Source organism: Argiope bruennichi, chromosome 1 (genome assembly GCF_947563725.1).
Source record: "Argiope bruennichi chromosome 1, qqArgBrue1.1, whole genome shotgun sequence".
NCBI lineage: Eukaryota > Metazoa > Arthropoda > Arachnida > Araneae > Araneidae > Argiope > Argiope bruennichi.
In genome coordinates, this window is record NC_079151.1 from 75,313,952 (window position 1) to 75,330,338 (window position 16,387).

A 16,387-nucleotide genomic window follows, 5' to 3' on the forward strand; every position below is an offset into this window, starting at 1 on the left:
CTTATATGCATGCAAGAACGAACGACAAGTTGATCAACTCTTTGATATATTTGGCTCACAATTTGACAAGAATCTACATTTTAGATGCTAAAGCTGTACACGAAATTTTATCTCTCTAGTTCTTTACATTTTATAATTATCTTTAACTTTGCCCAGACAGACAGATTTCCTCTGAATGTATTTTGCTCAAAATTTGATATAAAATTACAAATTTGATCAAAAAACATACATCAAATTTCATTTCAAAGCATTTTTGAATAATGGTGTTCAAAGACAAAAGGATATAATGTCAAAAATATGGTTTTCGAACCCAGGAAATCTGAAATGTGGATTATCAGAATTATAATTTTTTGACCATTACTATCATTCTCTATATTTCGTATATTAGAAAAGGAAAATTGTTACCATGCATAACACAAATAATAGATTTTTAAAATTTATTTCATTAGAATACTTATAACAATAGATGAGATATTCACAATTGACACACAACACACATTTGTTATGTACGATTCGTTTACAACGCACCGTAACAATCAACAGACAAATGCTATCTTTTTGGCCAGATTTATAGTCTTGATTGATAATGAGGAATATATATGCATTTCATTTTCTATCTATATAATATATTCAAAAAATGTGAACAGTCATTATTTTCCTTTTAATTTTCGGTCATCCTTGTAATCGTTCTAGATAAGTTGCGTCTAGCCAGAAGTGCTTCGCTTCTCGTCAGTTTTTACTTTTCTCTATATGAAGTATTTATATACTTCATATAGAGAAAAGTATTGCAATCGTCACAATATTTGAACTCAAGATTTTGATGAATCTTTATCTTCAAGAGCTTTCCGAGTCCGAAAAACAAATTTTTGGAATTGTGTTCGTCTTTCTGTGAATACAATTAAATCAAAAATGCTTTGAACTAGACGAATGAAAGGAAGAAATATATTTATACTAAATTTGCATATTTGCAACTAATTTTGAACTAACTTCATTCACAGAAAGTCTGCCTGTTCCGTTGTCTGAGTACCCTTCAAAAGCTAGAAAAATAAAATTTAATACGTAGGTTTAACATCTTAGATATAGATTTTTATCAAATGTTGTACCAAATCTGAGAAAAGAGTTGACAATTTCTCGCAATTCTGTGCAATCACGCGCATGTAAATGAAATAACTTGAAAATGCAATGACGTAAATAAAGGAAATTAGGATTATGAATTTACAGATCATGTCACTATAGATCTATGCCAAATTTTGATTTCAGTAGTTGGTAAAAAGACGTCCAAAATATAAATTCGATTTTCTAATATATGTATATTAACTGCATACCGGAGCCAGCGTCCTGGCATAGGGGTAGCACGTCTTCCCCGTGATCTGGGCGTCCAGGGTTCTTTTTAAATGTTTAAAAAAATATATTGAAAAAAATTGAAATTGACTGATTTTCTTAGATTTTTGTCTATATAAATGTGGTTCTTAGTGAATATTTTCCATGACTGTCTGATTAAAGAAAAATTGACTCATTTTAGTTGTTTAAATGATTAATTAAGATAACAAATTTTCCATAAGCTTGTTGTTGGTCGTTTTCAATGTCCCCCGGTGGTTAAAGATATTCCATTGGTAGTATTTTGATAAAAGAAATTCCAAATTAAAACACCAGGAAAGCAATCTATGGTCGCTTAAGAATTACGACATATATATAGATGACCGATAGATTCACAACGCCCCATAAACGTAAACGGTTGAATAATTCTTTCGAGATCTTGCTGTAGTGACTAAAAGAATAATTTTTGAACAAACTGTTTACAGGCGCATGAGCCGGCAACCTAGCATAGGGGTAGCACGTCTTCCCCGTGATCTGAGCGTCCTGGGTTCGAGTCCCGGTTTCGGCATGGTTGTTCTTTCGTTATTCTATCTGTGAGCTGTGTGAATGTGCCCTCCTGTAAAAAGGGGTTGTGCAAGCGAATGAATGATGCGTGAGTAGCAAAGTCGTACTCATGGCCCTAAAAAAGGGGTTGTGCAAGCGAATGAATGATGCGTGAGTAGCAAAGTCGTACTCATGGCCCTAAAAAAGGGGTTGTGCAAGCGAATGAATGATGCGTGAGTAGCAAAGTCGTACTCTTGGCCCTAGTTGGCGCTACTAAAAAAACAAAAGACGCTCCCCCCACCGGCTTAAATCCTGTCTTCGTAACAGCGGGCTTGTTCATCGCAAGTGCCGTAAGAAACAACAACTGCATACCGGGAGTTAATCGCCAAAAGATCTCCAAGATAAAATAAGTAAAAAAAGTTAGATTCACGCTAAAGATCAATATCTACTTAATATTGTTCGCCAATGTCATGCTAGACATTCGACCCAAGGACGACAGTTTTACGCAGAGGGATTAGGATAACACCTTTGCTTATAGAGTATGAAAGAAGGTTTTAAGGAAATTTGGCTCCCATTGTTTTTCTTTCTTTCTTTATCACAAGTAGTGAATCACTGGCAAAGATTTCGTTCCCTTAAGAGGAAACCGATTTTGACTCGAGTATGATGCATAAGGTGCGAAGATGTTATAGCTCGCATTTATATGCTTATCGTATGATAATTTATTGGTTATTTATAATACAGTGCAAAATTTTCGATCAGTATATTTTTATCCTAGCATCAGTCGCGACTATTTCACCGCCTTCACTTCACTTCACTTTCACTTGAAAAAGTAGAAAATTTACAAAAGAAATGTTAATCAGCAAGAAAAAATCTCTCCTAAACTTTCTCGCATACACTCTAATAAACTTGTCATGTCAGTGAACGCCTTACATGGCATTCGCGTACGATAGTTGCGAAATATTAACGTTTGGCATGAATTTAGAACTTTTATTCAATCTACCGCGTCACCCTTGGCGAGGTTTTTTTGGCGATTAATCCTAGACACGCTTTAATAGTATCCAAAGATCAAATTTTTGTTTTAGACAAGTTTTTTTCAACCGATTGAAATAAAAATTTGACACAAAACTTCACTTATAGTCACAAAATCTTATATCAAATTTGATATATTTAAGTCACTGCATTTCTGAATTATCGCGTTTACATGTTTCTGAATATACAGACCGACAGACAGTTAAACCGTAGTTGGATTTGGCTCAAAATTTGGCAGATGTCTACATTATATATGTTAAATCTGTGAACCGAATTTTATATATCTAGATCTTTCCGTTTTGTAATTGTCGTCTTAACTTATATTCGAACAACCGGAATTCCCTCTGAACAGATTTTACACAAAATTTGATAAAAATATGCAAATTTTGTGTAAAGACCGTATACCAGATTCTCAAGGCGTTTTTGAGTTATCTCTGTCACAGACAGGCAGACGGACAGTTCCAAAAATGTGTTTTTTGGCTTCAAGGAGGTATAAAACGTAAAAATTCGTCAAAATTTCAAATTCGAATTTTTTTATGGTTACTATATTTTTTTTATACTACGTTTACAAGAAAGTAAAAGTCATGCAAAAGCAGAAAAAAGTCCTGGATGTCTTTGACGATATCGTAGAAAATTAGTTTATTAGTATAAATATATTTAAAAAATATTTTATAGTTTCGCATGATTTACTAGTAAAAAAATTATTTAAAAAGATACAAAAATTTCATGCAGCATTAAATTAAAAGAATGGCCACTGTTTGAATAAAAAATAATTTACTTCATTATTTACAAAAATAAGAGTTTTAGTCATACAATAAAATTCGAAAAACTAATTTTTAAGCTTGAAATCTTAAACCAATTCAATGTTCACACTAGGCGTGAATTAAGTGACAAAGCTTTATCAAATCAGAATTTGAAATATAAAATTGGATATTGAAAGCAATTTCTTTACACCGTTATTTATAACGAATAACACTTTACAAGTAACAATTGCTTATTTTTAAAATTTACCTCCGTTTCTCTTGTTTTTGATTTAATAGTAAGAATAATTCATTATTCTTAACAGTTATTTAATCTAAAATGGCACTGACCTAATCCCACGTGCGCAAGGTATATTTTGAGATAGTCAAAAGCCATGAACAATAAAAAAGAAAAGAAAAACTATCGTCTGAGTGATAATTCGACTTTTTTGCTCACTAATGACAACCAAACCAATCAATCAATGAAACAAATAATCACGCTAATCAATGTTGTGTTGAGCGAAAACGCTAAAAATATCTCTCAGAACAATGAAAGAATAACCAGATAAAGTCAATAGCAGTTCATTCGTGAAATAAGCAAAAAAAAAAAAAAAAAAAGACTAGAATGATTATGCGACATACGTAACGCTAAATATTTATCTCTGTGAAATGCTGCATTATTTACCGTAAAGATAACAAAAAACAATCATTATTGCTACATGAAGCAGGAAAATTGTTTAAGGCTGTTGCTTTAATGATTTTTCTCAAACTCTACTGTTTATCGTCTGCAGCTGGTGAACGATTTTCTCAAACAAATAAGAAGTACTGAAGTCATCAGTTTCAGATGTGAATTGCTAATTTGTAAATGGAAGAGATAATAATTTTAAAGAATGAATGAAAATTATGATTAACAATGAATAAATATTATTATTAACAATGAATAAACATTAATTTAGGTTCCGCGAATTAATGAGATGAAAATCATACACACAAGAACAATCATAAATAGAAAAGGCTTAGGAGCAGTGAACTGATTGTCTTAAACAAGGAAATTCAGCAAATTCTGGAGGTTGAATGTTTTATCGATTACAAAACAGTTACAGTATTCTTAAGAATGAAAATTCCTATTTCTGTGGAAATGGAAAATGAGCAAAGCAGTTACAAGAATATGAATGACTGTGAATATAAATATCTAAGTTTATTCAATTGAAATTTTTAAAAAATATATTTAATTCTTTTGCATGGCTTAATGATGTTTCTGTAGAATAATGATTCAGTCTTGTCTATTAATTTTAAGAAAATGAGTTATTTTATGTTAAATATTAATTAGATATGTGATTTTCAGAAGAGAGAAAAACAATGCATAGCTAAATGAAGTAAATAACATGATATTAAATATATTTCTGGAAACACCATTATTATAAAAATACATCTAGTTTTGAGCATTTCAATGATATTATCATACCAAGAATAATAAAAAAAGGCTACATTTTTGGAAATCTTCAAATCTCATTTTGCTGAAAGTAAATCGTGTTTGAAAAAAAAAGAAGTAAAAAAGAAATATACATTATTTTCTTTACATTAACTCAAATAATTTATTCTGATAATAAATGCGGAAAAGAAAAGAAAAAATAAGATGAAACAGAATACGTAAATAAACCAGATTTTGAAAATGTAGTTTAGCAAAAAAAAAAAAACTTTATATTATATATATATATATATATATATATATATATATATATAAAATTCATGTATAAATGTGACAAAATAATTCATTTTGATTAAAATTTCTAAAAAAATTGCAAAGTTCAATAATTTTATTTTCTATGTTACAATCAATGTAATAAATCGGCTGTTATTAAAACTAACCGATAATTTTTCAAACCAACAGAACATTTGAAATTGATTATTATTAATTCTAATCAATTTTTAAACTAATCAATTTTAGGAATATATAAAATATCCGATATAAATTCTTTGAGTAACAGTTTAAATCCGAGCAACGATATGAAAAGAAAAAGTACGTTTAATAAAAAACAGTAGAAGAGAAAAAAAAGAGAGAATCTTCAATCTTAATGTAAATTATTTATTTTTTATAACTTTTTTATCTTTTCAGACTTTTATTTTATTTTCTTAAGTTCATGATCGCTAGCACTTGCAAAGTTTTATGATTAGAGCATTTATAGTCATACAACGCCCCACTTAACAAAATTAATTGAGTTCTTCCATGTTTTTTTTTTTTTTTTTTTTTGAATCCCAGTACGTCCTTGAATAAGTTCGTTGTGACATTGCAGAACATCTATGGAATTCCTAAACATGAAATAACAAATCTCTCATGAATGACAAAAACGAATACGAGATATGCTGTTCAATTGTAAGCAAAAGGAAAAAAGATAATTTAGATTTTTTCCTATTGCTTCTTCTAGAATTCTAGATCGATATCTCACAGAACATCAAAGAATAGCAATTTTGTCAACGATAATGATAGTAATTTAAATGTTCATATTTAAATTCAGATTTGTCTATTTATATTCAGTATATTCATATTAAGTCTTGATATCTGCATTTATATTCAATTTGATAATATAATAAGGAACATTAATTTTAGCTTTTTTTTTGCATACAATTGTTAAGATATAATTTTACATACTTTATTATATTAGCATTTAAAATTATTTTATTTACTTGAAGAAAGTTTAAAGAATTTTTAATTTACTTCTAAAACATCTACGAATTTCGATGTCGCAAAAAAATTTTTAATCGATGCTGTTGTTATCGAGATTCCAATGCGGAACGCAAAATTTAAATCACAATATAAATTTAAATTATCGCGGTTTTTCATCATCAAGTTTAATGGCTTCGCGAGTATTTTTCTTTCTTGGGTAATTGCACTGACTATAAAAAAAAGTATTAGAATTATTTAGGTAATCAAAAAAGTAATATAACTTAAAAAAAAGTTTTAGATTATTTATTCCGGTATCAATAAAAAATACAACAAAGAACATCTTTTTTTTTTTAAATTAATTCTATCAGCCAAAATATTTTTTTAATATATGCAGTCTATCCATAACACAATTCTTATCATCTGATGCTTCGAAAGCATCTGGGTATAGAGTGATTCAATTCATTTTCGAATTTACACGTAATTATATAATATTAATGAAAAATCCGGTCCCAGACTAATGATCTTATAATAAGCAAGTTCTATGAAGGAAAGACGACAGGTCTTTGTTCTCTTACTCAAATTAATGGTTCCCTATGTCCGCCTGGTAACGTAAGGGGACCTCTACATCCTGATTTCGCATTACCGTGTTTGTGTGAGCTATACTTCAGAGGAATTTATTTGTAAGATAAAAGTTTTGAATTTCTCAGAAAATAAAAGGTAGGCCATTTTATATTATATTTAATTATTATATTATATTTTAATTTATATTATTATTTTAAAACTATCGTAGAGAAATAAAATTGGAATATATTAACTTCAGGAATTTAAAATAGTTGCTCATTTCTAATGGTTTAAGATGCATTTATTTAAGTTTTTAGATACTATCAAAGTACACATCCGAATATACCCTACTAGTTAAAATAAATAAATAGTATACAGTAGAAATATTTTCATGAAGTTAAGTCTTTCACTTAGATTTTAGAATTGTGTATATGATGTAAACAAAGAAAAATAAATTTACATTTTTATATATAAATTGATATAAAAAATGTTCCCTCTTTTAAAGGGCAAGTTTTAGGGTACTGTCTTTTCACTATTCATGTATTTTTTAAAAATTCGTTTGTGTATCATGATTATACTTATTGTCTGATTCATTATTGATAATATTTATTATTATTATACTATCTATAAATTGCATCAAGTGTGTTGTCATCTGCAAAAAAAAAAAAAAAAAAATGTCCAGCCTGCTTGTAAGACAGACTGCGGGACCTAGAGCTATGGCGTATGAAAATTATTTATTCTTTGGTAATAGTTGCTTATTAAGAAAGGATTTTCGAAACATTTAATTAAAAATTAATCAAAATGTTAACATTTTCCTTAATTCCTACGCAGTATATTATCACAAAAAGAAAATTTTTTAGCATCACTATTAAATTTTTAAAAAATAGGCAGTTTAGTGGTATTAATTTTATTTTATCATAATTTTTTTTCTCTCCAATTTTAGTAAAAAGATAATACTGAATAAATTGTTGAAAACATTTTGAAATATATTTTCCAATCAATCCTTTTGCTTTCTTTTTTTCTTTTCTTTTTTACTTGCCGCGTTTATACACCACACTTGTTGCATCAATATTAAATATTCTTTTTGTGTACACATAATATCAGTTACATAATTAATAGAAAATTTTAAAATAAAATAAAACAAGCCTGGAACACTATTATGCTACGACGTTTCTAGCTAGATGCACGAATTCTCCTTTAAAAAATAATTTTAATGTCACTTTTTACATTTCGTTTATTTCATTAATAAGAAGAATGCCCAAGCACTACACTAAGCAAAGAACATATTCATGTGGTTAATTTTAAATAACGTAACGTATTCCCCAAAACAGTCCTGAGGTTTTAATTAGATTTATAATATTTAAAGCAACACCGTTTAACTGACCTATGTCTGAGACGTTAATTTATAAAATAATAATAATAATAAACGTAACAATTCAGGAGTTGAATGAAGTCGTCAAACGAATAAAACGATCTTTGCTAAAAATAAATTAGTTACTTATTAGATATAAATCCAAGCTGCAGGGGATGATCTCCCTAAAACATTCTCGAATAAAAGTGCTATCTATCCCCCCCCCTGCATGAAACTGTGGACCTGGCATAAGGCAGTGGATGCCTCGCATGACACTGGCGAATACCAGTCTAGGGAATATTGATCTTTGGCGTGAATCAAACATTTTTTACTGAATCTTTCGTATGATCTTTGGCGAATTTTTTGAGGGGATTCATCCCTGAAACGGAGTTAATACACAAATACCTGAAAATCGAATTGGCATTTTGAGCATTTTTTACCGAACGATTCAAACCGAAATTTGACATAGAACTACAATGAGTCCCATGTTCACATACCAAATTTCAATTATTCAAGGCAATGCATTTTTTAATTATTGAAGTATGTAAGAGTATCGACAAACAACCTTTCGACAAATTTGATTAAAATTTTTATAAAAATATACGTTTAGATGTTAAATCTCTATACTAAATTTTATCTATATAGCTCTTTAGATTGTATTCGAAGAATCGGACAGATAGACATCCTCTGAATGGGTTTTCGTTGTGTTAAACAAATATGGTAAATCTACAATAAATTTTATCCATCTAGCTCGAAGTATTTTTTTAATCATCATTTTCACATATAGATAGACATAATTCCAAAAATTTGTTTTTCAGATATTGGGAGGTCTGAAAAGTGGAGATTCGTCATAATCACGCGTTCGAAATTTTTGACATTTAGAATATTTTCCAGCGACATTTTTGACATTTACATTATTTTACCAGAAAGAAAAAAGTTCTTCACTTTTTAAACAATTAACTAAGGAATTTTTTTTTTATGAAGGCTGTAATAAATACAAACATAAACTGAGAATTATTCTCCAGAAAAGTTTCTTCTCAACGTCTTTAGCTTAAAATTATATGGTGGGGAATGAAAATATTATCTTGTGCCGCAAATATTAATGGACTTATAAAATTTATTAGAAACAAAATTCGACGCAATAATCTTTTAAAATAATGTATTTATAAGCCCGAGTCAGGAGATGTGTTATTTACTTTCCATTAGTCCTTATACATTCAAAAAAATATACTTAAAAGAGGTTGAATTAGCAAAAACCAGCTCGTAATTTTCGTTTCTAAACTGTATATTTTAACTAAAAATGGGTGACAGCAATAAAATTTCAAAATCAGGATAAAAAAAAAATAAGACGTATTTATTTTAGTCATTTTTCTTCTATATTGGATAAAATTTATTTAAAGAAAATCTTTTAATCACAAATGTCTCATTAACATTTAATAAACAACAGTATGGAAATTCATTTTTCATCACTACCCCATTTACCTAATCCCTTCTTAAAAAATATAACGTCTTCGGGAGAGACAAAAATTTTCAATTTAAAATGGGGTCAAAACAATTTTTCAACAGGAAGGAAGTGAACAAGTATAAAACGTTGAGTGCCAGGATAATCAACTTAAGTAACCAGATTTTCTAAATATCAGTCCGGGACGTTTGACTAGATGAGAGCTAAAAAGGGCATTGAAAAATCAAAAATCACACAAATCAATAAATTAAATTAAAATTCTTTACAATAAAATTTAAAAACTAGGATGAGATGCAAAAAATGGGCAAATAACATATTTTGCTATTGTTTCCAAAGTTTTTTTTTTTTTTTTTCATTTCAGGTTGAATTTATCCTCAATGGATGATCAAATTCTTACCACATTAAAGTAGGTAAGAAAAATTCTTTAGTAGATAAATTTTTAAAGAAATTAAAATTTTACTATAGGTTGATACAAAAAGAAACATAATTTCCTCAGAATTGTATTCAATTGCAGGATAGTTTTTCGAAGTCGAAAATCAGAACAGCCTCATAAAATCCGGAGTATCTAGTCATTTAGTGGGGAGTCATTTAGTGTGCACATTTAATTCGGAAATTAAAATCAAATTTTTTACCAATTTTTATGAAATAATTTTAGTGAATATTTTTCATATATTAGTATACAATATTATTATACAGATAACTAAAATGCAAGATGATCCTTAATATTTAATTGAAACTCAAATCCGGAACAAAATTCAAAATTATGGATGATCACAGTTAGTCTCGTATAAATAGAAAAGAAATACTCTTTAGAAAGAGTGATTACCTTAGATCATCTTAAATACATTAAAGCCAGTAATTTCATCTGCAGTACTTTTCAAATAAGAATAAATTTTGCTGTACTCTTCTAGCAAATATTTCTGATTTTCATATTTTCTGTTTTAGTTCTCCATCCAAGTTATTGGTGCAAAAAATTCTTAACAACAATCTTCTCTTCACAATTACATTTTTAAGAATGAAACAAAAATCAAATTTATCTTCGTTGTTATTTGTATTCTAAAATATCAAATATGTTGCTTCTTTTTTTTAATCTGTTCTTCACACTATTCATTTTGTTGCATGTCACGAATTTATTTTATGTTACACAAAATTTTACGTCGAACGTGATCACATAATTTCCGTTGTGTCTAAATTACAAGTTATTGAATTGGAAATCGGAATAAATATTACGAATAAATAAATTTATGCTTTATTCTCATAGAAAGAAAGGCATTATTTTAAAAAAAAGTGATGCCAACTAATGATGGAAAGGCAAGAAATATAAATCAATTGCATTCAAATTCTAAAATACGAAATAAGAAATAATATTAAATGATTGATGATTTTCAATCAATTCTAGTTCCATGCGTAAAATCTTGATTCATTATAAATATCTATCACTAAGAAAATATAAATATATTAAATAACTGAATAAATTTAAACATACAAATTACGTATTTTAAATAAAATGAGATGTTAAAATAAAATCTTTAAAAATGTGGACGAGTTAAAAAGTTGCTATTAGCTTCTAGAACATCAAAACTATCGATATGTTAAAGTCAATTGTTATTAATAATAATTGCGGCTAGTTTTAATAATAACCGGTATTTGCATGTTAATCGAATTAAATGCATTCAGTTAACTAAGCCAGGTTTTGATTAAAATGTAAGATCTAAGCATAAGAATATAAAATTATATATTTACAATTTGCTTTTTATTACCATATTTAATGTCCTTATAATTTAATATTATATATTTCAATTCAAAAATTTGCAGAGCTTCATAATTGTTCATAAGAGAAATAGAAATTAATTTTCTGTTGCTAGCATCACCTAAATTAAGAATCCGTTAGCAGGAGAAGATCTCGCTGACAAATGATGAGTAGATTAGTATTTTCGGACTAGTATTTTTCGAAATACTAATCCGGGGGGCTGGCTCTAGGTCAGGTTTTTTTTCATTTCATGATGCATGTACTACAGTAGTAAATTACATTTATTTTTGCTGATATAATTTTGTTCACAATAAAAATTAAATGAATATCCAAAATGAAAGTAAAATGTTGTCCATTTAAGTTTTTGTCCTAATGTCAATCAGATATTTTTCCGTTTTTGAAAATATCTGAACTAATGTCTGGTTTCAATTTAAAGGGGGCGTATTTTTACATATAAAGTAAGATGCATTGATTCTCTGAAAAATGCTTTAATATGGTACAAATATTTTTATCCTTATTTATAAAATAAGGATTATTAAAAATTTGAATTATTATTTTAGAAATATTAATTAAAAATTCGAAAATACCGAAATATTATATAAAAAGTTTCAGAATCCATATTTTAAATTATATCAAAGACTAACAAATATGTAATATCCGAGATCTAAACATATATATATTTATATAACACACACACAAAAAAAAACAAGTTACAATTTTTTATAGACATATTTTTTTTTTTTCGAAAAATATGGGGAAAAAAACTAGCACAGCTGTCTTTTGGATTTTAAGGCTCGGAGTGCAATTATAGAACAGATCTCCCACAAAAATAAAAAAATTCTCTTAATGTGCGGTAACTGTTATTTCTGAATGAGGACGCAAAATAAGGTTTCAATGCGTGAATCATTCAACCAGTTTGTGAAAATTATTTATTGTACTTACATTAAGCAAATAAAAATTCCAGTGAAAACACTAAAAAGGAATAGGTTCCAATTCAGTCACAGCTGGAATATTCCAAATATTTAAATATACAAATAATTTTTCATGATGAAATCTGTCTAATAATAACTTGACATTAATTTTTTATACAGACAGCCAACATTTATTATTAGATCTTTTCTGTCTAAATTTGATTTCTGTGTGTGTTTTACAAGAATGCTGAAAAGAAATTTGACTACATTTCATAAATACATAATTTCCGATCTACGAATAAAATAATTGGCTCCGAGACCCTATTATGTTCCAGGCAAATATGTAATTGCTCAATCGTAGAGGCGATACCACTAAAAAACAATCTGGGATATTTGGTAAATAACAAATCTAGGTCTTAAAATAAACTTATTTCTTTTATAAGTGTCATTAACTCCTTGCAATGAAGCCTATGAATTTTCTAGAACTTTTGAAATCTCTCATAAAAATAAGCATAATATATTCCCATTTCAATAAATTTTCCTTTTTGAAATCGAAATCGAGTAGGTTCGATTATCCGATTACCTGTAATTACATATGTCAATCGACAATCGATTATAGGACAATCGATTATTTATCGAGAACAAACGATGATTTCAAAGATTTTTGCAGATCAATTTAATCTTAACCTATGAAAATAGACTCGTTATCACAGAAATAAACATGGCAATTAATATAACAATTGTGAATGTAGTTATTTATTATTAACAAATGCAAATTAATTATAATTATTTAATTTCAGACAAAAGCGACGAGGCTTTTAAAACGTAAGGACGTAGGTCCGGCCATAAAAACATTTCTGACTGACGCGTGATCCTACGGTTGCAAATGTGACATGCTTTTCTAATGATATGAAGGTTCAGAATCATGACAGGACAAACGAGTTAAAAAAAAAAACCAAGGCTTACTGGTTTTATTAAGAATGCCAACGTTATAATGATAGCAAGGCTTTAAAGATATTGGAAATCAATAACATGCGGCATCTCATTTTACTATTCAATAAAGCAAGAGGCGCTTATTATTATTCAGTAAAGTAGTGGGATTATATTTTTTGATAGTGCAAATTAGAGGGGTGATTCTTTAGTAGACCCTTTTTTTTTTAATTAAATCTAGTTTATCTTTTCTATCAGTCTATTTAATACAAGATATATACTAATAAATAAAAGTTAGATAGTTTAACTCATTCACCTAGAAATTGAGACATATCCTCGATGCTTATAAAATCTGAAAAGTTTTATTTAAAGAAAAAAAAATGCCTTAGTGATAAATATATAAAGATAAAAAAATTTTCATATAATTCAATATAATTTTAACCATCCGATTATTAAAAAAAAACACCACAGTAATAATATAACATTTTCGTTTGGCCACCCTATCAAATATGAATTCCAGGGAGACATTAGATAAAATATCCAATAAACAAATAATCTTAGACTTGTTTATATTTTTAAAGTATGATATTCACATTCTTTGATTCGTTATGTTTATCTTGATGACATATTAAAAAAAAGACTTAATATGAAGAACTCTGAATAATTTTACAGGATTTATTAAATTAACAACAAAAATTAAATTAAATTTACAAATTTATTTTATCCCAAGAATACAAATAATACTCTTTCAACTTCCATCTAATGACAGTGAATGCATAAAAATATATATTACCTTTCTGTTTCTTCCGGTTCTCCACCGGCAGGCTTAACTGCCGGCTGCACATGGTTCAGAGTTGGGAGTTGAATCCTACCGGATTCAGAGTTATTCCTAGACCTAATAGGTGGTGGAGGCACAATGACAGGATCACAGGTAATAGTATTTCCATTGGCACAGATAGGGTTCTGGACGGAATTCGAGGCACTGTTATAGATATCGACAACCTGTGTCGACGGGGGGGACTGGTTCGGAATGGTGCCATTGATGAGCATGGCAACATTTCTAGGCTGCATAGCATGAGAATAAGGCATGGCATTGCTATAGGGATCAGCTTGCATCATCATCTGGTGGTTGACAATATTGTTAAAGTTCCTATCAGTGGTTGTTTGTAAGCTCAAATCCTGAACGAGGGTAACGGGCTGCAAATACTCATTTTGGGGCAGGATAATGCCATACATATGTTCCTGTTCTCCCATGATAAAGTTACCACTGTAGGTCTGGTTGATTGGTATCTGGTACACCTGCGCGAAGTTCCCAACATTCAGGAAACCATCTTGACGTTCATCTGAATCGAAGTTGGTAATCTGAATAGTGGGTGGTGGTGTATTCGGACCATTACTTTCCGGCTTGATCTCGGATTCGATGTCAGCTGGTGGGTCTTTGAAGTCCATGCAGAGCCAACGACCTCTTTTGAAAGGTTCGCTACTGATGATTTTGACAACCTTGAATCGCCGCTGCCAGTTATTAGGTAAAGGGTTCATAATCGGAACCTGAGCGCTGATAGGACTCTCCGATTTACTGGTCATCATGGTTACACCCCCTGCCACGGGACCCACAGAGGTGTACGTTGGAGTAACACCAATACTAAGATTCATGTTCCGATCCGGCAATTGGGTGAAGATGATGGGACCGCATGGCGATGCAAGATCGTCACACAAGTTGTCTTCCGAATGGTATCCTTCGATGTCGGCTCTTGAGGAATCCAAAACATCCGAACTCAAATCTTCAGTATGACTCTCATCCAAATCATCCGCACTGTCGTAGGCCATGTCATCGTTCCGTCGCGAACCCTGAACTGTAACGCTCGTGATCTGGAAAGAATTAGTATTCCTTCGTTCCAAATTGATATCAGTCGGCGGTACAATGTTTCCATTGTCGGACGCTTGGTCAATCCGCAAGGTAGTCGATGGAGACAGTATGCCGACGACGTACGGCTGAGTATCATTGTTGTTGTAGTTAACAGAGAACCTATTATCGGTCATGACGAAGCCGAAAGAATTAACTAAGCACAAAACCAGCACACAAAACACCAAATTCATACAGATAATGCTATCCAACAGGCTGTGAACCGAGCACGAGAAAAGGCTAGAGAGACGAAACGTTCATGCACATCCCTCCGGGAGAAAAATTCCGTTTAAATGTATCAGAGTAAAACCGCCACTCCCACCGACTTATACACGAAACACAGCGATCATATGTTTACAGCGAAAGCGCACGGGAGGTTTTTTCGATCGGAGCGCGGTTTCGTCAGCGCCATCTAGTTAGACACTTACAAAATTAGCTCAAGGTCGGTATTTGTAGGAGACACGAGGAGCAAATGAACGTGAAAGAGGAAAGCAAACAAGTTGGCGGTGCTGCTATCTGGTGCTTGAAATTTCAAACTGTCAAGTACGACTAAGGAAAAAAATAAATATCTATTTTGGTGATTCCTAAACGTTTTTCGAAAGGCAGCGTTCTTGACTTCCAGATATTTCGACAACGTCCATGATTGTATTATTAAATAGGCAATTGTCTAGGGGGTTCCTGAACTCTTTAAAGTTGTGGGGCCCTACAAAATTGATTGCCCCACCGGGCTTTTGCACCATTTTAAAAGATACTTAATTTTGTGCTTTGATTTAATTATAAAGGCCGTACAGGTGAACTTTTAAAATTAAAATCAAATACTGCTTAAATTAATTTTGGAACATTATTTTAATAGGATTCATGATTAACATTCGTAAGTTTTATAATGCCAAAAAAAAAAAAAAAAAACAATGCTTTATAATTTTTTTAAATGTCATAGTCTATTACTAAATAAATATTATTCGAACTGTGCTGAAATTTTTTTTTATTATTTAAAATTGCTTCCATATTTCAGCTGTGCATTCTTTTATACGTGATATACTGAAATCAACTTAATAAATAGTGATTGCACTTAAATGTTTTGATATTCCAGTTTGTCAATAATCGATTTAAAATCTATAAATTAAATATGGAAAAAATTAAATATTAAAATTAAAATGGAGGTAAAATTTGCACCGTCTAAGGGCCACCTTGAAAACTTAGTACAACCCTGACAGGGCCATATGCA

The 16,387-nt window shown here is 29.9% G+C and overlaps 1 protein-coding gene across 2 annotated transcripts in view; it reads right to left on the reverse strand.

Annotated features, from left to right (window-relative positions):
- The window catches only part of LOC129961721 (uncharacterized), a 309,349-nt gene extending 293,834 nt beyond the window's left edge, over positions 1-15,515 (reverse strand). The window contains exon 1 of one of the 2 annotated variants that reach the window (XM_056075385.1): positions 14,053-15,515. In XM_056075385.1, the coding sequence (XP_055931360.1) occupies positions 14,053-15,356 (1,304 nt within the window). In that variant the 5' untranslated portion in view covers positions 15,357-15,515. The remainder of the gene's footprint in view (positions 1-14,052) is intronic. The other variant, XM_056075304.1, reaches the window with a different exon arrangement.
- Positions 15,516-16,387: the final 872 nt, after the last annotated feature.